At 46.1% G+C, this 23,114-nt stretch overlaps 1 protein-coding gene across 1 annotated transcript in view; it reads right to left on the minus strand.

Annotated features, from left to right (window-relative positions):
• SLC5A1 (solute carrier family 5 member 1) overlaps positions 1-15,219 on the minus strand; it is a 58,305-nt gene extending 43,086 nt beyond the window's left edge. Inside the window, exons 1-2 of the mRNA XM_087423613.1 lie at positions 15,085-15,219; positions 8,839-8,910 (exon numbers count right to left, since the gene is read on the minus strand). Coding sequence (XP_087279739.1) covers positions 8,839-8,910; positions 15,085-15,219 — 207 coding nt within the window. The remainder of the gene's footprint in view (positions 1-8,838; positions 8,911-15,084) is intronic.
• Between the last annotated feature and the right edge of the window lie 7,895 nt (positions 15,220-23,114).

The raw sequence follows: 23,114 nt of genomic DNA on the forward strand, positions 1-23,114 counted from the left end.
AGGCTGGAGGCCAACCCTCCCACCAATTCAGATGGGCTTGTCCTTGGGATCAGCAATAACTCAGGGCCCTTACCCAAAGGCCCTGATCAATATCCACGATCTCTCCCCTACACTGGCCCCCTTTCAGTTCCTCAAGTACCTCAAGCTCCTCCCTACCTCAGGCCTTTGACCATTCTGTTCCTTCTGCTTGTTGGATTGCTCTTCCCCCAGTCTTCATGTGGCTGCCTCCTTCTGGTCCTTCGGGTCTCAATCTAAATGCCCAATCCTCAGAAAGGCCTTTCCCTGACCCTCTTAGGTAGGTTAAGACAGATCCCTCTCCTTCCCTCCCACCCTTGACTCAAATACATTTCCTGCTTAACACTTACACAAACATAATATTTGTAATCTTAGATATATTTTATAAGACTATGTGTGCCACGCACACACACACACACAAATATATACCAGCACCTAACACAGAATGTGGCACTTAGTAGGTCACAAACATGTAGATGCAGAATGAAAGAACAGCAATGCATAAGTGGATAAATGATTGAATTCACAATTTAAAGAGGAGGATCTAGAGATGAGATACGATAATGATGATGATGATGGTAAGAATAGTCAACTTGGGTGGTACCAACTATATACTGTTCTAAGAGATTTACATGTATTAACTAATTTAATCCTCAAAACAACTCTATGAGGTAGGTACTATGATCTCTATTTTGCAGTTGAGGAAACTGAGGCACAGAGAGGTTAAGTAACTCACCCAAGGCCACAAAGCTAGGAATGGGTGGAGCTGGGGTTCAAACCATGGCAGCCTGGCTCCAGAGTCCATGCTCCTTTTTTTCTTTTTTTTTTTTGTGAGCAAGATCAGCCCTGAGCTAACATCCGATGCCAATCCTCCTCATTTTTTGCTGAGAAAGATTGGCCCTGGACTAACATCCATGCCCATCTTCCTCTACTTTATATAGGACGCCGCCACAGCATGTCTTGACAAGTGGTGCGTCAGTGCGCTCCTGAGACCTAAACCTGCGAACCCCGGGCCGCCAAAGCAGAGCACACGCACTTAACTGCTGTGCCACCGGGCCGGCCCCCAGAGTCCATGCTCTTAATCCCAATTCTAAAACATCTCCCTAATATAAAGTTCACCCAAAGAGATACATATAGCTGCAGCTGACTTAAATTGTGCCATGCCAATGGACAGGGAAGGCCTAGAAAGATTTCTAACATGCATAATCCAAAGATTTCATCTTAATCGACTGTTTCAGCACTCTTCTGACTTCAACCAACCAGAAATATTGACTATAATTTACTTTGTCCTTTCTGTGTCTGCGGAAGTGCTAATGTGTTAGAAAATACTGGGAAGAAAGCCAGAGGGAAAGGAGCAGGCAGGAGCTTAGGTACGAGCTAGATGATAGGAACTTGGCTACATACCAGTCCACTGATGCCTAGGAACACACAGAATACACGAATGGGGTGGTGAGTGGCTGTGCATTAATCAGAGAAACTCCTCAGAGGAGACTAAGCCATGAAGAATGGGAGGGAAATGGCCCCACCAAAAAGAAAGAGAGAGAAGGATGAGGGGGAGAGGGAGAGGGGAGGAGAGCAGAGAGGAGAAAGAGGAGGAGAAGGAGGAGAGAAGAAACAGGAGGAGGAAGGAAGAGGAAAGGGAGGAGAAGAGAGGGAACAGGTCCTTTAAGAGCAAGGCAGCAACTGGCATACTAAGCAAAAAACTCACCAGAAAGGAGATACATATCTAAGGGAACTGACAAGTTTTGCAAAATCTTGACTCAAACTGAGAAAAACCAAATGTTTGAGTTAGTGAGGAAGCAAGGCCATACCAGACTTTACCAAGGGGTCCCATGTGGGCTGAAGTTGGGCACTCTGATTGGGGCTAGGCTCGCTTTTCCAATTTTACTACCATGAGCCTAAAAAAGAAACCTAAAGAAAATAAATTTTCTCTGTACATAGGAACAGAAATGTGGAGCGCTGCTGGAGGCCGGCTTTGACTCAGACCCAGCAGCCTCCTAACCACCTGAATTCTTACCACTGCCTACACTGTGTGGCCACTGCAGAATAACAGACTGAGGTCCCAGGTGACATCAACAGGGGGTTCAGCATGAGAGTCTGGGAACACGTCCCTCTCATCTCTCCCATTTCTTTAATTTTGCACATATTTGTCAAGTGCCTTCTAGATGCAAGGCCCTTGCATCTAGGTGTTAGAAGAGATAAAGAAAAAGATTAAGAAAAATACAGACTCAGCTCTTATCATTGGACACTGGGATAAATGAAAGCACAGATAGCTACATGCGGGTGGAAAGCAATCAGAGCAGGAAGAGACAGCCAACTAGACTTGGTGGTCACTTCCACCCAGGCTTATGAAGGCCAAGTATTTGTCCATCTTCCATCTCATTTCTTTCTGAGCTTTGCTCCCTTGGTGAGCTCTCGGCCTCTCCTGTGTCCATTCACCCAGTTCACGTTCTTCCTCTCTCATTCATGAGTTCCCACCTAGGTCTTAGGCCTACCAGCCTCTTCCAGGCCTCCCATTGGCCACTCTGGTAGCATCCTAAATGGTTGAACTCTGATTTGATCGTTAGGTTTTAGAGACTTAAAGATAAAATCAGAACATTTTACTCAAGAGAGTTCAAGAAGTATGAGAAGCTGTCCTCTTTCCTCAGGAAAAACTTCTATCAGGGTCTCTAGTCAGCCCTAAATGAAAGAATTTCTTGGTTTTCAGATAAACTTTTAGACTATTTCTATTGATCTCATAAATTTCCATCTCAAATGATAAGGAGAAAGAGACCTGAAATACCAGAAGAACAGAGAGCTCTGTTGTTATCTTGTGTGAACATGGGCAACCCATGGGGTTAATCACCATTCTTGCTGGATCGCTGAAGATTCAATCCAATCAGTGATGTGATGGTCCTTCAAAAGATTCCAGTTGAAAAAAGGAGAATAAGGCCGGCCCTGTGGCTTGGTGGTTAAGTGCGCGCGCTGCGATGCTGGTGGCCCGGGTTCGGATCCCGGGTGCGCATCGAGGCACCACTTCTCCGTTCATCCTGAGGCCGAGTCCCGCATACAGCAACTAGAAGGATGTGCAGCTACGACATACAACTATCCACTGCGGCTTTGGGGGGAAAAAATAAAATAAATAAAAAAAAAATCTTTAAAAAAAAAAAAAAAAGAAAAAAGGAGAATAAGAACTAAACTGGAGAGTTTACTGTGTGCCAGGCACCGTTCTGAGACTGTGTGTGCATCCTCACAACAACCTCGAGAGGTACTGTTATCCCCATTATAGAGATAGCAAATGTAAGGCATAGAGATGTTAGTAACTCAAACGGAGTTACACAGATAGGAAGGGGCAGAGGCTGGATTCGAACCCAAGCAGCCTGACTCTAGAGCAGGCCTAAACAAGGTGTCAACAAACTAGGGCCTACAGGCCAAATCTGACCCTCTGCCTGTTTTTGTAAATAAAGTTTTACTGGAACACAGCCACACCCCTCCATTTATGTATCCTCCATGGCTGATTTCATGCGACAACAAGAGTTGAGTAGTTGTGACAGAGATCAGATAGCCTGTGAAGCCAAAAATATTTATTATCTGGCCCTTTACAGAGAAAGTTTGTCAACCTTTGCCCTAAACCACTGTGCTATACTCTTCTCTGATGATTCTCTAATAACAGGGAAAGGAAAGAAACTATGGTTATTGAGAGACACACAGCCGTTCCATTTTCAAGACCCTCACTGGCGATGGACTGGCTGGCATGCCCACACCCATTTCCTCCTGCTTGTTCCTTCCTCTGTGGTGTGGAATCTTACAAAAGAGGAGACTCTCTGAGGCTCAGAGAGGTTAATGATTTGCCCAATGTCACAAAGCTGGGATAAGGGCCGGCCCCGTGGCTTAGCGGTTAAGTGCGTGCGCTCCGCTGCCGGCGGCCCGGGTTCAGATCCCGGGTGCGCACCGAGGCACCACTCCTCCAGCCATGCTGAGGCCGCGTCCCACATACAGCAACTAGAAGGATGTGCAGCTATGACAGACAACTATGTACTGGGGCTTTGGGGGAAAAATAAATAAATAAAATCTTTAAAAAAAAAAAAAAAAGCTGAGATAAGCCAAGTCCTTAGGTTCCTTGAGAGGTCTCCAGTTCCCACTCCTATTGGAATGCTTACTTCTGCATTGCATGGGGCTGTGGAAGGGTTGGCTTAGCACAATTGTACCCTGCTGCTCCCATGGAGCTAGCTCTGGCAGGTGTGACCAAACTCTACTCCAAAACAAGAGTCCTCCACTGGGCTATGTACCTGGGATCTCTGAGTAATTTCTGCTACCATTAGCCAAGGAGCGGGGGATTTCCCCCTCAAACCTCACATTCCTGCTTTCATATCTCCCATATCCCCAAATAATCATTACAACACACCTCATAGGCAGCTGTTTATTAAAAGTGCCATAAAAAAGGGGAATCTTGGCCCTCCAACCAGCCCACAGTCAGAAAAGGTATAGCTTCATGGTTTCCTGTTACTCAGTTGGCTTGGCTTGCCTCACGCATGACTCAGGCTTCTGGGGACCTCCCTCCTGGATCCCTGTGTAAGCTGACTACTCTTGTAGCCCAGCCTTGGAGTCCTGGCTCCTCCTCTCCAATTGTCCCTCACTTCTCTCTCCAGGCCAAGGCACAAACTATTTCTCTCTCTTGGCCTCATTAACTTTTTAGGAAAGGGGTCTTTTTCCAGACGTCCTGGATCTTCACCTGTTACAGGTCACAACTGCTCCTATCAAAGTCCCCAAAGCTCCCAGGAATGCCCTTAACTGGCCTCTCCTTTGTCCAATCTCCTTTTAGACTTGACAAGCTCTGATTTCCCCCTGATTTCTTGTGGGTGACTAACCAAGCCCTCCTGGCCTCGGGTGTGTCAATCCAAGGTCAACACAGGTCCCCCCCTCCTCGTATCCCCTAGGACTGTCTTCCCAAAGCCTCTCTGGCTGCTTGCTCCTCCTACAGCACAAAGCGATGGGGCTAAAGGCAGATGGAGGGGGTCAAGTGTCCCACTGGAGGGTTTCTGCTGCAGTCAACAGGCTGAGAGAAACGTCAGCTCTGAAGAGCCTGTGACCCTGTGGTGTTCTCTTTGGGCCAGCACATTTGAGAACTGAGACTCCAGTTAGGAACTTCTAGGCTGACAGACAGGCTTGAACTGACTTTGTATTTAACGCAAAGGGAAATTTAGAAATATAAGTTTGATATAGTTTAAACTATTTTTCAGTTTTTGGAAAGTACCAAGATTTGCATTTTCTTGCATGCTGTGTTTTCCTTCAACTCTTTCTTTCAAGTGTGTATTGCAGTAGTGTTTTAAAACCATTTTAAATTTTAGAATGGAAATCATCATGCCTATTTTTCTTCTAAATGAGCAGTTTTTAAACTTTGTAAGTCAGCAGAATCTTGTTCTCAAACACAATCTTAGCAGATTCCCCTTATATAAAATAAATAAATGTCAAGTTGCTGAGAAGGTGGGGGAAGGCAGCCCCTGAGGCATTTCTGCAGCACATAAGGGTTGTAGTGAACACATTTTCAAAAACCACTACTTTAGAATGTAACCATACTTTACTGAATCTAACACACCAACTATCGTAAGATGTACCATGAAGCACAAAGAAAGAAAAAACACTGCCATTTAAACCATGGCAAGCCACTGATTGATTATAACACTAAAGCCAACTTCAGAGATGTTAAATGTGGTCAATGTTTAGCCAGGTGATTTACAGAATATAAATAAATTTACAGAGTGTAAATAAATATGCATATAAATCATGTTCATTTATCCACACAGTCAATCTGAACATTAAATTTAAGTGAAGCAGCAGCAACAGCATCACATAAATGGTAGCTTCCATTTACTGGGCATGACTAAGTGCTATGTACCAGACAGATGCCAATAGGAGGGTTCCTTGGCACTCCTGACCTTCCTACCATTTCTTTCTTTTTTTTTTTTTTTTTTGGTGAGGAAGAGTGGCCCTTAGCTAACATCCATGCCAATCTTCCTCTACGTTTGGCATATGGGATGCCACCACAGCATGGCCTGACGAACGGTGCATAGGTCTGTGCCCAGGATCCAAACCCACGAACTCCAGGCCATCGAAGCAGAGCACGCGAACTTAACCACTACACTACTGGGCACTCCCCTTCCCACCATTTCTCAACGTTCCCATTTATTGAGCACTAGCCAAGCACCGTGCCAAGTGCTATACATCCATTATCTCGTTTAATACTGGCAAGAACCCTCCAAAGCAGGTATTATTATCCTTTTTTATAGAGGTAAAAATTGAAGCTCAGGGAAGTTCAGTGACTTGCCCGAAGTCAAACAACTAATAAATGTGGCAGTTCAGATATGCTGACTTCAAAGCCCATGCTCATTCTACTATAGAATTTTCTAGAATTAGAGCATTCTCAGAGTTAGGAGAGACCTAGAGGTCGCTGCTTCCCCATTCAAGAATCCCCCTTCTCAGTATCCCTAACCGATGGTGATGTTTTCAATAAATCTGACCAGATAGATAAGAGTCTACCCAAACCAGTGATTATCAAACCTGCCTGATCATCAAAAGCATTTGGGAAGCTTTTTTAAAAATTGCAGACTCCTGGGACACTCTTCTAAGGTTTTTTCATTTAGTAGGTCTGGAGTGAGGCCTAGGAATTTGTATTTTCAGAAAGTACACCCAGTGATTCTGACACATGGGCAGGTTTAGAAATCATTAATGTAATCTCATGAAGCCTTAGATGGAAACTATCGGAGGAAGAAAAGTTGAGTTTCAGCCTCATAAGGAAGCAGTGACCTGCACAAAAGAACGATGCCATGTTTCTCTGTTGGTTAGAATAATCCAACACTGAGACATGAGTAAGAAAAAGAGTACTCACAGGAAACCCCACACGAACCATTGAATCCTACCTGCTTTGGGTGGGGCTAATTCCTCTCAACAACCAACTCTCAGCCCAGACTCAGACCTGGGTGCCATCAGGAAGAAAGATATTATCGCTGGTTAAGACGTGATGTGCTCCCAGGCCTAGCCCAAAATGCATATCTCCTAAAGGTGGTTCTGCCCCATGCCTCGCCCTCTTGTTGGTTTCTCCACAACCTAGAGATTGGAAGCTGAGATCTTACCCCCCAATAAATCAGCCCTAGAAATTTTACATGAAGGGATATGAGTTTCTCATCATAGCAGTGGGGGCAGGGAGGGAGACTACGGGGCTGGATGCAACCTGAGGCTGGATGAGCACTTGGCAGGTTTACCGTAGGGGACACTGAAGCATTAGATGGGGTGGAGAGTGCACTGTCTTCAAAATAATTAAAGTAAACTTCAAGGTCCTATTCAGTTCTTCAATTTAGCAAATCTCAAATCCACTGGATTTCATGTCAGACTTGGCTCTGAAATCTGTACAGCAGCACTGCCCAATAGAACTTTCTACAATGATGGAAATGTTCTGGACTTGCACTGTTCAATATGGTAGCCACTATCCACATGTAGCTATTAAGCACTTGAAATATGGCTAGTGTGACTAAGGAAAGAAATTTTTAATTTTATCTAATTTTAATTTCAATGTAAATAGCCAATGTGATTAGTGGCTACCATATTGGACAGTACAGTTTTAGAGGGACCACCCCAGACTTGTCTTGAACTTTGTGATCAGAGCTGCCTATTTGACACTAGCTTAAAAGCACCAAAATCCAAAGCATGAGAAGAGAAAATGTGTCAGGAGAGATCACCATGAGGGATCCACTACAGAAACCAGCATCTGCCCAGTATTCTTGGCCACCTTAAGGATAAAGCAGAAATGACTTCAGGGATAACCCAAGCAACTGTGAAGATGCCAGTTCTTAAAATCCATCCCAAAATAGCTGATCTAAGGCCAACTGCGTGATTTCCTCGTAACTTCTCCCTCTGCTATGTATATGACAGGGACAGTCTTTACTTTCTTGCTTCCTCCAGTCAACCCATAGCTGTCAATCTCATTGTAATGTACGCTTCATTATCACCCTCTTTCACCAGCCAGTGTTGCTTGTATCTTAAGCCCAAGGGCTCGCATAATTTGGCCAGTTTGGTCAACCAGTCGTTTTGGTGAGAACTCTGAATCGAAATGGTCATTGAACCGAACTGATAAACTAGCCAGAGCCTTCTGCTGTTAGGATGGAAGAGACCTCCCAGGTTCTCGTCCACCCATGCACATGTCCTTTGATTGGAATAGTGCTGCCCATGTACAAGGGTCAGGGAAACACCTCTCAAATATACAAAATACAAAATCCACCAAGAGATGAGGAAAACTGTAATAGGAAATAGTGGGGGCCTTCTCCTCCATCCATTCTACAGGTATTTATTGAGGGCCTCCTGTGTGTCAGGCACTGCATTAGGTTCCTGAGGTAGGACAGATAAAGTCTCTCTTCCATGGGGCTCAAAGTAGCAAAAAGATAGCAAAAGAGCTACTACTTATTGAGTTTCCACCCATAAGAAGTCTCTACTTCTCATAACACTCCTGCAAAGTAAATATTGCCATCCTCATTTTATAGATACTGAAGTAGAAGCTCAAGTTTGCCCAGATCACCTCCGTCTGTGTGGCTTTTTTTGCTTCTCCACACTGCCCGCCTTGTGTAGTCTTTCCCCCTATTTATCCCTTGAAGGATTCCAAGCATTATTTATTTAAAGGCTATTCCCTTACCACAAGAGATTAAGGGTGCCCAGGAGACCTGGTGAGCAGGAGACCCACCACGAGGGATCTAAGGCAGGAAGGAAGAATCACCACCACCCAAAGCCAGGAAGAAAATGGCCTCCTCCTACAGTGAATATCGTAGTTAAGCAAATAGTATTTTAGAGAAAACTTACCGGCCACCACACCATATTTCGTCCTGCCAGGAAGAAGCCTCCAACGGTCCCACGATTAGTGGAAAACATCGCCTGAGGAGGAAGGGTCAAAAATTCAATAGAAAACAAGAACAGAGTGACCATGTCAGCCAACAGGATATACCCTCCCACCTCCCTATACTCACACTTTCTTCTACCCACTTCACTTTCTAAAACACTTCCACATTCCTTACTCCCCCAGAACTCCAGTACACTCAGATGAAGTGGGCAGGGACCTACATTCACAGACAGGAGACTGAGGCTCAGACGGTTTAAACAGCTTGCCCTAGTGTTAGCTCTGCAAGGATCTTAAGGTGTGGCTTTGAATAAGTCACTTGGCCTGGATCTGTTTGTCTGGTAAATAAGGGGAAGTGGAAATTTTTATGCCTTTTTACAAGCATACCGAAGGTGTCTAGTGAAATATCATACTTTTTAAAAGCATCATATGGTATGTGAATTATATCTCAATAATGCTGTTACTAAAACAAAAAGAAAGAAAAATGCTATAGTGCACTGTATTGGTACCAAATATTACCTAAAAGACTGAACATTGAAACTCAATTCAAAACTTTCCTCTCTGGGGATGTAGGTAGGAGCTTAATGGAAACATTACTTTTCAATATATTATGAATACTGAGGTATTATTATTATTATTATTATTATTATGAAAACAGAGGAAGGAAAGGATTCTTTCTGACTGGGGTGTCAGGAAAGGCTTCACGGAGTGGGGAGCATTTCAGCAAGTCTTGAAGAAAGCGTGATATTTATTATCGGAGAAAAGAAGGAAAGGACATTTCAGACTGTGTGAACAGCACGAGTGATGTCCCAGAGGTGGCACTGCACCTGCGTCGGGAGGGAGGGAATGGTGAGCGGTATTATCTGGCCACCTGGCTGAGGTGTATAAATGGGGAGAGTGGTGAGAAGTGGGGGCTGACTGCAGACCCTCAAGTGCCAGGCTAAAAAGTGGAGGCTTTATTCCATAGGCAGTAGGGAGCCACTGAAGGTTTATGAGAAGAAGGACATACAAATAAATGACAACCAGCCCCTTTCACAGCTCCCTTGGAACGCTGCCTCTGAACCTTCGGCTTATTTCTGGTCCAGCTCAGGCCCAGGCCCAGGCCCAGTCCTCCACCACAAAACAGGGACAGTGTCTCTGTCCCTGGCCTCCTTCCCTCTTCCTCTTTCTCTGTGTCGACAGCCTTCCCTTAGCTGAGGCTTGCTAATCTCCCTGAAAATGCTAATGGCTGATAATGACTTAGTCCTGTCAGAGTTGTTTGCATTTTCATAGGTGACCCCTGAGGCTGAAGAGCATCACTAGTCCAAAGGAATTAACCTCCGATGGTGACATTTCAGGCATTTAGAAACTGGCCATTCATTCAGCAAACATGTGTGCTACAGAGAGCACATTGCTGGGTGCTCAGACTGCAAAGAGGTACTGAGCTTAGTCCTTTAGGAAGCAGGGTCATTCATGCGTCCAAACAATCACAGATTGTTGAGCACCCCTGTGTGCTAGGCAGTGCCGGGGAGAGTGTGGCTAGGATCCTTCTGGACTCCTGGCAGGGTCCTCCCTCCCATAGAACATATTCTTGGAGCCTCTGTAGTGATTTTTCAGGGAATAACAAGAGGACCAACAGACTCAAGGAGCAGGGAAGGTAGCTGGGGCTGAAACAGAAATAAGTCCCAAGGACTAAAGCTCCAGCAGTTGGCCAGGGAAAGGCCGTTCTGAAGGTCATTCTGAAGTGAGAGCAGGATGATGCCCCCAGGCAGGGTTGGAGGGACTGGAAAAGCGGGTTTGGGGCCCAGACACAACATTTCCAAGTTGGTCTCAGAAACAAGGAGCTTAGAGGAAGAATGTGAGGACAGAGACTAGAGCGAAAAGCTGGATAATTCAGGGATGATTTGGGGGGTGGATAAAAAGTGAGGAGAGATGTGTTTACATCAGGCCTCTTCCTCTTCAGAATGTTCATCCCCTCATCTCTGCAAGCCCAGACCCTGCGTACCCATCCTTCAAGGCCCCTCAAATGCCACCTTCCCCACGAAACCTCACCTAACACTCTCCCTCGGAAACCTCCTCCTCCTGGATGGCCTCCTTCCCTCCCCAAACAAAATTATCCCTCTCTCCTTTGAACATCGAGAGAACTCGGTCCATACCCCCTTCACAGCCCTTACAATTTTTTTACTTTGCATTACTATATTACAAATTTTTTCCAGCTTTATTGAGGTTTATTTGACAAATAAGAATTTTATATATTTAAGTATACAGTGTGACATTTTGAAATACATATTCATTTTTTAATTTTTTTTATTGAGGTCACATTGGTTTATAACATTGTGTAAATTTCAGGTGTACATCATTATATTTCAGCTTCTATATAGACTGCATCACGTTCATTGCCAGAGGCTGGGGGTGAGGGAAATAGATGTTGGTCAAAAGGTACAAAGTTTCAGTTATAACATGAATAAGATCTGGAGATCTAACTTACAGCATGGTGACTAGTTCATAATACCGTATTGTATAGTTAAATTTGCTAAGAGAGTAGATCTTAAGTGTTCTCATCATAAAAATAAAAAATTGTAACCATGTGAGGTGATAGATATGTTAATTAGCTTGATTATGGTAAAATTTTACAAATTTTTAATCCTCCCTAATAATGCTTAGCGTAATGCCTTATGCATGGCACACATTTAGTAAAAAGGATAAATGCGTTTCTCAGTGCCCTCTGCCTCTACTCCTCCCCCATATCCCACCCTGAACACTCCTTCTGGAAATGAGCAACACCCCTCCAGACAGACATTCTGCAGTCTGTCAGTAACATTCATTAGGTGCTTCCTGGGGCATGCATTCCAGCTCATATACCCTGCCTCCTTCCTCCCCGCTGTTCACATCGTACAAATGGAAAGACATTGTCTCTGCAAGCAAGGGATGCTCGAAAAAAGAAAAGTTCCAGACCCCACTTTGTAAACCATAGCATTAAATTTGCCTGTCCACTCTGCAACTAGAAAAGAATGATTTCACAATTGCAAGGCACAGGGGCAAAAGAAGCACAATTACTGACCCACATTTTTTTCCTCAATGGAATAAAAATATTGAGCAAAAGGAAGGCACTTCAGACCTTTGTTTGAAGCCTAAGAAACTGGGGATGTTGGGCCTTGAGAAGAGAAGACTCAGGTGTGGCCTATCATCTTCTGATACGTAAAGGGGGACAGACTCGCTCTGCGTGGTCTGCATAAGGCACCACCATACACAATGGGAGAGGCTCCACGACATCAGATCTGAGCTCAGTACCAGGAAGAGTTTCCTCACTGCCAGAGCTGTCCAGAGATGGAAATGCGCCGGGGAGAGTTTCTGTTGGAAGTATTCAAATGAAGATTGTTGACAACTTGTCAAGTGGTGTAAAGAAAAGACTCAAGTATAGGATGAAGAGGGTTGAACTTGATAAACTTTAGGCCCTCACTTTATGAAAATATGTGAGGAAAGAAGGAATTGAGCACCACCAGGACCCTGTCACAGCAATGCAGGGGGTGGGAAAGACCATGGAGAGGGTATTTCCAGAAAGGATAATGTCTTAGGGAGGAGGAAAGGTAAGATAGTGGAAAGAGTATTGCCTTTGGCATCATGAGACCTGGGTTCTAGTCCCAGCTCTGCTGCTGATGCATCTGAGTGACTTCTGGTCACCCTCTCTGATCCTCATCTATAAAATGGGGATGTTGGGCTATCACAGGGGCCATTGCTACTCAGGTATCCAATGATGCTATTAGTGCAAATGATTACAGAAGGCAGGGGTGAGTAAATTTTTTCTGTAAAGAAAAAGGGCCAGATAGTAAATAATTTTAGGTTTCGTGAGATATATACAATCTCTGTCGCATACTCTTCTTACTTTGTTTTGGGTTTTACTACCCGTTAAAAGAATAAAACCATTCTTAACTTGTGGGCCATACAAAAATAGGCTGTGGGCCAGATTTGGCCCATGGCCAGAGTTTAACAACCCCTTACATATGGGGTTTCAGATTAGCTCAATGAAATCTTCCAGAAAGAATAAAGTCAGAGATTCAGCCTAAAAGGATATAAAATCCCCCAAAAAACAAACCAAGAGGTGGTGAAAGAAACATGGAAATAGACACAGAAGAAGTTATAAGCTCAAGCCCAAATATAATTGGATGAGGCAGCATTGGAAGAGGATAAAATAGACAAAGTAATGTTAGAAGACATGAGGATGTGACAGAGGGACATTGGCTGTGGATGCCTTTTCTAAGCTGAGGAAGCACAATGAGCCTGGAGTGCTCTGTCCGTGCAGCCCAGAAATCATGCAGAAGTCAGGATGCCTGTCCCTGAACCAAGACACTCTTGATGCTCCAATAGAAAAAAGAGGAATGTAAACTGGAAGAAATCCAGCACGTTCAATGACCAGGCTCCAGAGGCACTGACTAATGGGGGAAGATTAAATCTAGACAAATACTAGCAGGCTCATTAAGTAGCATTTAACAGGACAAGTGATACTGATTCACAGATATTTGAAAAGTGTAAACACCATAACCAGCAGGGCTAAAATGAGATCAGTTAAGGGAACGGAGATTATCAGTGATTGTCTGGGAAACAGGCAGTACAGCACAGCTTGCAAATGATGGATTCACATCTTGGCTCCAGAACTTATATGCAGGAGTGAGGTCGGGGGAGGAAGGCAGGCAAGGTGAGAAATGCCCGGTACTGTGGAATAGTCCAGAGACCTGAGTTCCAGGAACCATCCATGTGTTGCAACCTTAGGCAAATCACAACCACATGAGGCTTCAATTTCCTCTTCTGTAAAATGGGCACTAGCATTCCTGCCTTCTCTGTCTCGTAGCTTTTTGTGAAGATGTCCTACCCAGCTGACCACCTTTGCCCATTTTACTTAAAAGGACAAAAATAATTCAGGGCCTGGCTCATAGCCTGCAGGGCAAATGATAACGGTATAGAAAAAGATTCCTAGAGTCCATAAAGATTCATCTCTGCACATGCTCACAACAACCTTGGGGAGTCATAAATATAGGCAAGATTGTACCTATTTCACACTTCAGTAAATTGAGGCTGAGGGGGGTCCCCCAAGGTCACATGGCTGGAACCATGTCAAAGCTGGTACTCAACTTGAGAATCCTGGCTCCTAGTTAGACACTCCCCACTATATGTGGGAAGCTGAGTATTGCGAAAGAATCAGCGACACCAATCTCTTGTGACACTTGAGGAAACTTTCAATCACATCTGGTTTCTACAATTCCTTAAAAAAAAAATGAACACTTCCTTTTATCCTTGAAAAAACTCTGTGGCCATGGAAGGGTTAACGTCCACTCTCCTCTCCTCTAAGTCAAAAGAGTTCAATATAACCACCTGCTGGCACTGCAGCCTCCTGGCCTATCACCGCCACCACCACCCCATGACAGCCTTTGAGAGGGGCTGGAATATCTGCTCATTTAAAACATCTCTTCTAGTTGCTGGGTGTGCCCGAGTCTGTCATAAGTGAAATTTCCAAGTTCCAGGCTGCCAAGAACAAGTTTCTCTGGTTTGGTGTGTCCCCAGAGCGCCAAAGGGGAGCCATAGGCATTTCCCTCTTCCCAGCACCTGGCCACGCTCTGGTCTTCCTCCTCCTCCTCTGTGACCTAGCTTTCCCAACTCTAACTCACTCCAGCCCCTGTGATCCCAGGACACAAGGCTTCAGGTCAGCATTCCCAGGAGGGGGACACCCAGCAGGGCCCTCACCTTGGGCTGCCCCACAGCACCTGCAGCTGGCAGGGGCTCGTGTCTCTCTCATTCTACACTGTTTCTTTTCCATCCAACACTGAATGACAAAGAGGCAGGACAGTAGTCACCTCTTCAGGGCTCATCTCCCGAGCCGGGGGACCCTCCCTGCAGCTCCAAGCTGGTCCTCTCCTGCCCCTCACACCCTCTCCCAGCCTCTCCAGTCTCCCACCTTCCTTCTCTGCCCCTGGGTCCGAGATATCCTCCTTGGGCCTTCCTGGGCGGCTCCCTTCGGCACCCCTCTCACTTCTGCTCATCCGTGCTTGCCGGCCCCTCACCTCCGCTCTGTGCCCCCTGAACTCCTCCCGAGCGCTTTCAAGTCATTTCCACTCCGCTCCATAGACCCTTAAGCCCACTCTCCCCTCGCAGCTCACGGAGGCCGTCGCTCCTCCGTGCGCCCCTCTCGTCCTCCCAGTGGCTCTCGCCCCCTCAGCCCGCGTTCCAGGGCCCCCACATACCCACAGCCCGACAGCCATCACCACCACAAAGTAGATGACGATGACAGAGATGTCGGCCGCATTGCGGATGCGCTCGTGGGACGCGAGGGGCGCGGCGGTGGTGGCGGTCGCGGGGCTCCAGGTGCTACTGTCCATGGCGGCGGCGGCGATGCGTCCCTCCCGCCCCGGGCCACTTGCTCCTTATACGACCTCCGGGTTAATGATCAGCCCCGGGGGAGGGGACCCGCGAAGTCCGGGCAGCTGGGCTGTCGTGCGGGGGCCCCTGCGCTGCGCCGTCGGGGAGCAGCTCTGGACGCAGAGCGAGGAACAAGGAGCACGCCGAGCTGTTGGCTGGGCGGCAGCGGGCCAGGCCGGCAGGTAAGGACTGTCCCCTGAGCGGGGAGGGGCCGGCCAGGGGGTGGTGCCCGCCTGGCACAAAGGCCCGCTGTGCTCCCGCAGTGGGCACCCTGCCGGGCAGCCACGACACTGCGGCCACACCCCAGGCAGAGCGGGGACACTCCATTGAGGAACCAGGCTGCCTGGGGCCAGGGGCCTAGAGGTTTCAGGTCACCTGCCACTTGCCCACGCCTTCTGCAGACCTGGCTTCTCCGTGTGCAGAATGGGTGCAGAACTGTTCTCAGGAATCCGCCACGGAGTTCTTGGTCTCCACGGAGAACATTCTGGGGAAGACCTGAGGTTGCTGGCAAAATTCAGCACAATCACAATCTCTTGGCCACAAGGGTGGCCACCCACCTTTCTGACTCCCCCTCTACAGCCTGCAGCCCCAGGGGCACTGTTACCCCCATTGTAAGGAGGAAGAAACTGAGATTGGTAGAGGGGATCCCACTGGGAGCTATTTCCTTGCCCTGTGCCTCACCCAGTAATGAGATTTGGAGCCCTTTCGAGGAAGGTGGCAGGGAAGAATCCCTTCCAAGGAGCTCATCAAACCCCAACCCTTCCTGGGGACTCAGCCTGCCCATCTGGAAACACACGTCTAAGCTGAAAGTTAGGGTTCAGAACAAAGAAGGCTGACAGAGGAGACCTGACTCACCCAAGGTCACACAGTGAGCCAGTGCCAGAGGTGGCCCTGCAGCCCAGGCCAGGGCAGGCCTAGTTCAGAGGAGGGTTAGGGGATGCACTCAGGGGCTGGTGCTGGAGGCTACAGAGCAGCCACTTTTGGAAAGGTGAGCCTTGCTCGATTGATGAGGTGCAGTGAGGGGGAAGGACCACACAAACCCTGCCAGGAGGCTGTTCTGCCTGAGGACCTCCCTGCCACCACCAGATAACCATCTACAGCCCAAATGCCAGCAGCCTGTTCCTTTACACCTCGCTACCTCTGAGGTCCACTCCCCTCCTGCCTCTTCAGTGCTGCAGTCTTCTCCATTTCCCCCCACCCATCCCAGGACTGTAAACTGTATAAGGCTATGTCCAGGACCCATAATAACGCCTGCCCATAGGGAGCAGGAATTCCTCTTCTGGGGAACCTGGAAGCAGGGGCTCTTTGCTATGGATGCCTCTGAAGACTTAGAGCTCAGCTGTCAGCCGCAGGTTGGAACAACTCATCTTCCATCCGTGACCATTCATTCCCACATTCAGCAAAGCATTTTCACCTGGCTCTGTGCCAAACAGAGTCCCTGCCTTCAGGGAACTTCTGGTCTGGTCTGAAGTGAGCCCACCCACAGGAAAAGTTCAGCCCTGAACCCCCAGCAGCAGGCAGCCAGCCCATGCCAAGTTCCAAAAGTGAAGTCTGTGGAAATGAGCAAACCTCAAAAGTGAGCAGGAGGGAGGACTGGAAGAGCTAAAGGACTTCAAAGAGGGACAGAGCCATCCCTTGATCTTTCTAGGACAGCAGAACCTGGGTAGCCAGAGAAGGAAAGGGATGGTGGCCAGGGAGAGACCAAAAAGTCCATTCATTCATTCATTCTTGCAACAAAAGAGCAGCTTCTATGTGCCAGGTCATGTACACCAACCCTGGGGATACAGCTGTGAATAAGACTCACAGGGTTCTTGCCCTCCAGGGCTTCCAGGCCAGTGGAGGAGACAGACCATCAACAAAGATGAGACAAATACCCATAAAATTGTGATATGTGCTTTGAAAGAGAAGAACTGATGCTTCAAATGGCTAGCAAGGACTTTGACCTGGGGATGAGATGAGGTTGAGGGAAGGCCTGGGAAAGGTCTGGTTTGAGCAGGGCCCTGAAAGAGAAGGAGAGAGCCAAGTAACGTGGGAGTGAGGGACATACCAGGAGAAGGCAAGCATGGACGGGGGAAGGTGTCTACAATGTATAGGGAGGGACCAGATGGGGCTAAAAATAAATGAAAAGCATGTCATCAGCAAGTAACCCCCCACCACGGCCATCTCCAGGCTGCCTGAGACCCTTTTGCAACTTCTCTTCCTCATTGGTCTCTTCCAAAAGTATAATTTAAACCCAAGAAAATGTATGGAGGTTCCTCAAAAAATTAAAAATAGAGCTACCATATGATCCAGCAATCTCACTTCTGGTATATATCCAAAGGAAATGAAATCAGTATCTCAAAGAGATATCAGCACTCTCATGGTCACTGAAACATTGTTCACAATAGTCAAGATAACGGAAACAACTTAAGTGTTCATCAACAGATGAATAGATTAAGAAAATGTGATATATTTGTGATATATCACATATAATGTAATAAATGTGATATTTATATATATACATACATACACAATGGAATATTATTCAGCCATAAAAAGAAGGAAATCCTGCCATTTGCACTATGGATGAAGCTGAAGGACATTATGCTAAGTGAAATAAGCCAAACACAGAAAGACAAATACTGTATGATCTCACTTATATGTGGAATCTAAAAAAATGGAACTCATAAACCAGAGAGTAGAATGGTGGTTGCCGGGGGCTGGGGGTGGAGGAAATGGGGAGATGTTGGTCAAGGGGTACAAACTTTCAGTTTTAAGATGAATAAGTTCTAGAGATCCAATGACAGCATGGTGATTATAGTTAACAATACTGTATTGTATACTTGAACATTGCTAAGAGAGTGGATCTTAAGTGTTCTCACCACAAAAAAAGACACAAAATGGTAACTATGAGGTGATAGATGTGTTAGTGAACTTGTGGCAATCACACTGTATGCATATATTAAATCATCACGTTATACATCTTTTAAAAAATCATGTACAACCTAATTTTTAAAAAAAAAAAAAACTCATTTCCCTTGAACAGATGCTTTCAGGGGAACATGGTGTGATGTACCGCCTGCCCCCCACAGCTGGTCAGAGCTGCCGGGTCACTGCTCATTGGTAAGGATCCTGTTGGCCTCTCTCCTGCTCTCACTGGTGCCAACCAAAACCGGGATCTGGTCACTGAAAGGGACCTTATTGCCAGAACCCCAGAGAAAGAAGAAAGCTGGCCAAACAGCCAGGCCGTGGAAGAAGATGAGGCTGATGAGGAAAGACAGGCCTGAGAATGAGAAGGAGACCCCACCTGAGTCCACATAGGTTCACAATCCATGACCAGATTGGAGTCCTAAGTTTGAAAGGCCAGGCGCCCACAGATGCATGGCTAAACCTGACAGTTAGGAGAAGAATAAATATTCCAATGACTCTGAGGTCGCTAAGCTAATATCTACAGATGGCAGGGGAGGGACTCAGGATTTGGAGGGTAATGACTCATCACTAAGTGAGAACTGTTCTGTCTCCTCTTCTCTGCCTCGCTCCACACTACTCATATGTCCAGATCCCACAGGAGTCCCACCTACTCCTGCCAGCCCAGGAACTCCTTCCCAGCAGGCTCCAAATGTGCAGTGTCCACCTTTCACTGGCCAACTGTGCTTCTTGGCAAGGGATCCCATGGTGGGATGGCCAGCTCCTGAACTCTTGTCACACAGCAAAATCAGTCTAGCTGCAGGGGTCATGAGTTTGGGAAGGTGCCTGGGGAAGGGACCCACATGACTAGTTTGAATCTCAGCTCAGCCATCAACCAGCAGCAGACTATGGACACCTCACTTGACATCCATGACCCTCCCTTTGAACATCTGCAAAATGGCTTAAATGTCAAAGACAGTATCACCGTACAAGGTCCAACTGAGATTACGGTGAAGGGGCCTCATTGACAATGAGAAGGCAAAGGTGAGAGACTGAGAGGGCTGCTGTGATTTTCTCTCCTTTTCCCTTTCCTTTTCCTTATTGCAAGCTCAACTGTAGAAAGCCCAGGGAAGCAGGCTGTTGATCTAGTATATTAGCTTCCTGTGGTTGCTATAACAAAGTACCACAAATTCAGTGGCTTTAAACAACAGAAATCTATTCTTTCACAGTTCTGGAAGGCAGAAGTCCAAAATCAGTTTCGAAGCGTCAGCAGGGCAGCACTACTGACGTGCTAGGGGAGGATCCTTCCTTGCCTCTTCCAGTTTCTGGTGGCTGCCAGCATTCCTTAGCTTGTGTCTGCATCACTCCAATCTCTGCCTCCATCTTTGTACATGTGTGGTAAAAAATACATAACATAAAACTTACCATTTTAACCATTAAGTGTACAGTTCAGTGGCATTAAGTATATCCACAATGTTGTGCTACCATCACCACTATCCATCTCCAGAACCTTTTCATCTCCTCAAACTGAAACTCTGTACCCATCAAACAATAACTCCCCATTCCCTCCTCCCCAGCCCCTGGCAATCACCATTCAATTTTCTGTCTCTGTAAGTTCGACTACTCCAGGTACCTCATGTAAGTGGAATCACAGTATCTGCCTCCATCTTCACGTTGCCTTCTCTTCTGTGTCTGTCTATTCAAATCTCCCTCTGCTTCTCCTTTATACGACATTGGTGATGGCATTTAGGGCCCACCAGGATAACCCAGGACGATCTGTCCTCATCTCGAGAAACTTAACCACATCTGCAAAGGCCTTTGTTCCAAATAAGGTAGTGTTTACAGGTTCCAATGATTAGGACCTGATATCTTTGGGTGGCCTTTATTTGGCAACTGCATTCAGTCATGGTGAAGGAGTCGGTATGTGGAAGGATTTGATGGAGGAAGCAGGATTGGAGCTGCTTAGGGAAGGGCTGGGTGGGGAGGAAGGCGTTGCTAGGGGTGGTGAGTCCAGGCCCAGAGGTAAAAGCTAAAAAGCTGCCAGGCAAAGAGGAAGTGAGGTGGGTGAAGAGAGGGAACCAGTGAGTGGACCTCGGGCTGCCTGCCCCCTGCCCCCAAGCCGGTGGCTGGGCATGGGGGGAGTAAGGGAGAAGACAGAAAACTGAGAGGGACAAAGTGCTCCTGACCCTCCCTCTAAAGCTGAAGTCAACAGCGGGTTGTCCCCTTGTGGCTCCCATCCAAGCGTCCGAGCCCTGGGTAGGCCTCTGTCATGCTGGGTGACCTTGGGCAAGTCCCTACATTCTCTGAGAATCACCTCTATAGTGGAGATCCAATCTGATCCAACAGAGGCTTGTTGAGTGCCCACCATGTATGTCACCTTCAGGCTGGGACCAGAACCCAGCTTGCTTGGTGGTGAGCCGTAGCTCTTTCCTCTAGATCCCAAATCTCAGACAGGCTTCAAGGAGGAGCTGCGGGGCAAGACACTGTAAAATGCCCCAGCCTACCATCCCCAGAGGTCTTCACAGAACACTGCCTCAACCCTGGTCCTCAGCCTGGGGCAGCAGGAACAGAGCACGGCCTGAATTTAGGAGGCCTGGGTTCAGATGCTGCTTCCTCTACCAAGTGGCCTAGGCAAGTCACTTCCCTGTCTAAGACTTTCCTCACCTGTCAAATTGGCAGCATTTATTTTTTCAAATGATATAATTTTTTTCATTTTCTTATTGAGGTAACATTGGTTTATAACATTATATAAATTTCACGTGTACATCATTATATTTCGATTTCTGTATAGATTACATTGTATTCACCATCAAAAGTCTAGTTGCTATCCATCACCATAGAAATGTGCTCTTTTACCCCTCTCACCCTCCCTCTACCCCTTTCCTGTCTGGTAACTACCAATCTATTCTCTGTGTCTATATGTTTGTTTGTTGTTGTTGTTTTATCTTCCACATTCGAGTGAAATCATATGGTATTTGGCTTTCCCCACCTGATTTATTTTGCTTAGCATAATACCCTCAAGGTCCATCCACGTTCTTGCAAATGGCAAGATTTCATCTTTTTTATGTCTGAGTAGCATTCCATTGGATATACTACATCTTTATCCATCCATCTGCTGATGGACATTTAGGTTGTTTCCAAGTCTTGGCTATTGTGAGGAAGGCTGTGATGAACCTAGGGGTGCATATATCTTTTCAAATTAGTGTTTTTATGTTCTTTGGATAAATACCCAGAAGTGAAATAGCTGGATCATATGGTAGTTCTATTCTTAATTTTTTGAGGAATCTTCATACTATTTTCCATAGTGGCTATATTCCCACCAGCAATATATGAGGGTTCCCTTTTCTCCACATCCTCTCCAACACTTATTTCTTGTCTTTTAATAATAGCCATTCTGTCAGGCATGAGGTGATATCTCATTGTGTTTCAATTTGCATTTCCCTAATAATTAGTGATGTTGAACATCTTTTCATGTGCCTTTTGGCCATCTGTATATCTTCTTTGGAAAAATGTCTATTCAGATTCTCTGCCCTTTTGTGTGTGTGTGTGTGAGGAAGACTGGCTCTGAGCTAACATCCATTGCCAATCCTCCTCTTTTTTGCTGAGGAAGATTAGCCCTGAGCTAACATCTCTGCCCTTTTTCCTCTATTTTGTATGTGAGATGCCACCATAGCATGGCCTGATGAGTGGTGCATCAGTCTGTGCCCAGGATCCAAACCCGTGACCCCCAAGCTGCTAAAGCAGAGCACGTGAACTTAACCACTACGCCACCAGGCTGGCCCCTGTCTGCCCATTTTTTAATCGGGTCGTTTGTTTTTTGGTTGTTGAGTTGTGTAAGTTCTTTATATATTTTGGAAATTAACCCCTTATCAGATACAAGATTTGCAAATATCTTCTCCCAGTTGCTAGGTCTTTTCGTTTTCTTGATGGTTTCCTTTGCCGTGCAGAAGCTTTTTAGTTTGATGTAGTCCTATTTGTTTATTTTTTTCTTTTGTTTTCCTTGCCTGAGGAGACATATTCAAAAAGATACTGCTAAGACCAATGTCAAAGAGCGTGCTGCCTATGTTTTCTTCTAGGAGTTTTATGGTTTCAGGTCTTACATTCAAATCTTTAATCCATTTTGAGTTGATTTTTGTGTATGGTGTAAGATAATGGTCTATTTTCATTCTTTTGCATGTGGCTGTCCAGTTTTCCCAGCACCATTTATTGAAGAGACTTTCCTTTCTCCAGTGTATGTTCTTGGCTCCTTTGTCAAAAATTAGCTGTTCAAAGATGTGTGGGTTTATTTGTGGGCTCTCAATTCTGTTCCATTGATCTATGTGTCTGTTTTTCTGCCAGTACCATGCTATTTTGATTACTATAGCTTTATAGTATACTTTGAAATCAGGGAGTGTAATACCTCCAGCTTTGATTTTTTTTTTTTGAAGTCACTTCCCTCTCTAAGACTTTTCTCACCTGTCAAATTAGCAGAATTTGACCAACTAGTCTCTTAAGAAGGATCCAGGTACCAATTCTATGACTCTAGTCAGACCCCTGATGCTCCCTGAACCTCCTTTTCTCATTTATAAACTGGGGACAATAAGTCCTGGACAGTTACACGTCAAAAACATGTCAACCTCACTTCATCCTAAGTCTCTTCCCCCCGCTACATCTGCTGGCCCCAGGGCTGACATTTTCTATTGCTCACCACCATTTCTAAGTGGAAAGGGGGAACATGACCATTGCTCATAAAGCATCTCACCCCTCCCTGGACACTCCTCCCCCAAAGAGCTCCAGAGCTCTAAAGCAGCATGGGAAGCATACCTGGTTGGAATGCTGGATCCTCCTCTTATTACCTAGGTAGTCTTGGAACAAGTTCTCTAACTTTGGGGGGCCTTGGTATCCTCACCTACAAAATGAGGATGATAACATCTAAGATAAATGAGAGAATGTATGAAAACATTTCGGCACACTGCCAAGCACATGTTTG

Source organism: Ceratotherium simum, chromosome 35, assembly GCF_057802395.1.
Source record: "Ceratotherium simum simum isolate JZ-2026a chromosome 35, ASM5780239v1, whole genome shotgun sequence".
Lineage (NCBI taxonomy): Eukaryota > Metazoa > Chordata > Mammalia > Perissodactyla > Rhinocerotidae > Ceratotherium > Ceratotherium simum.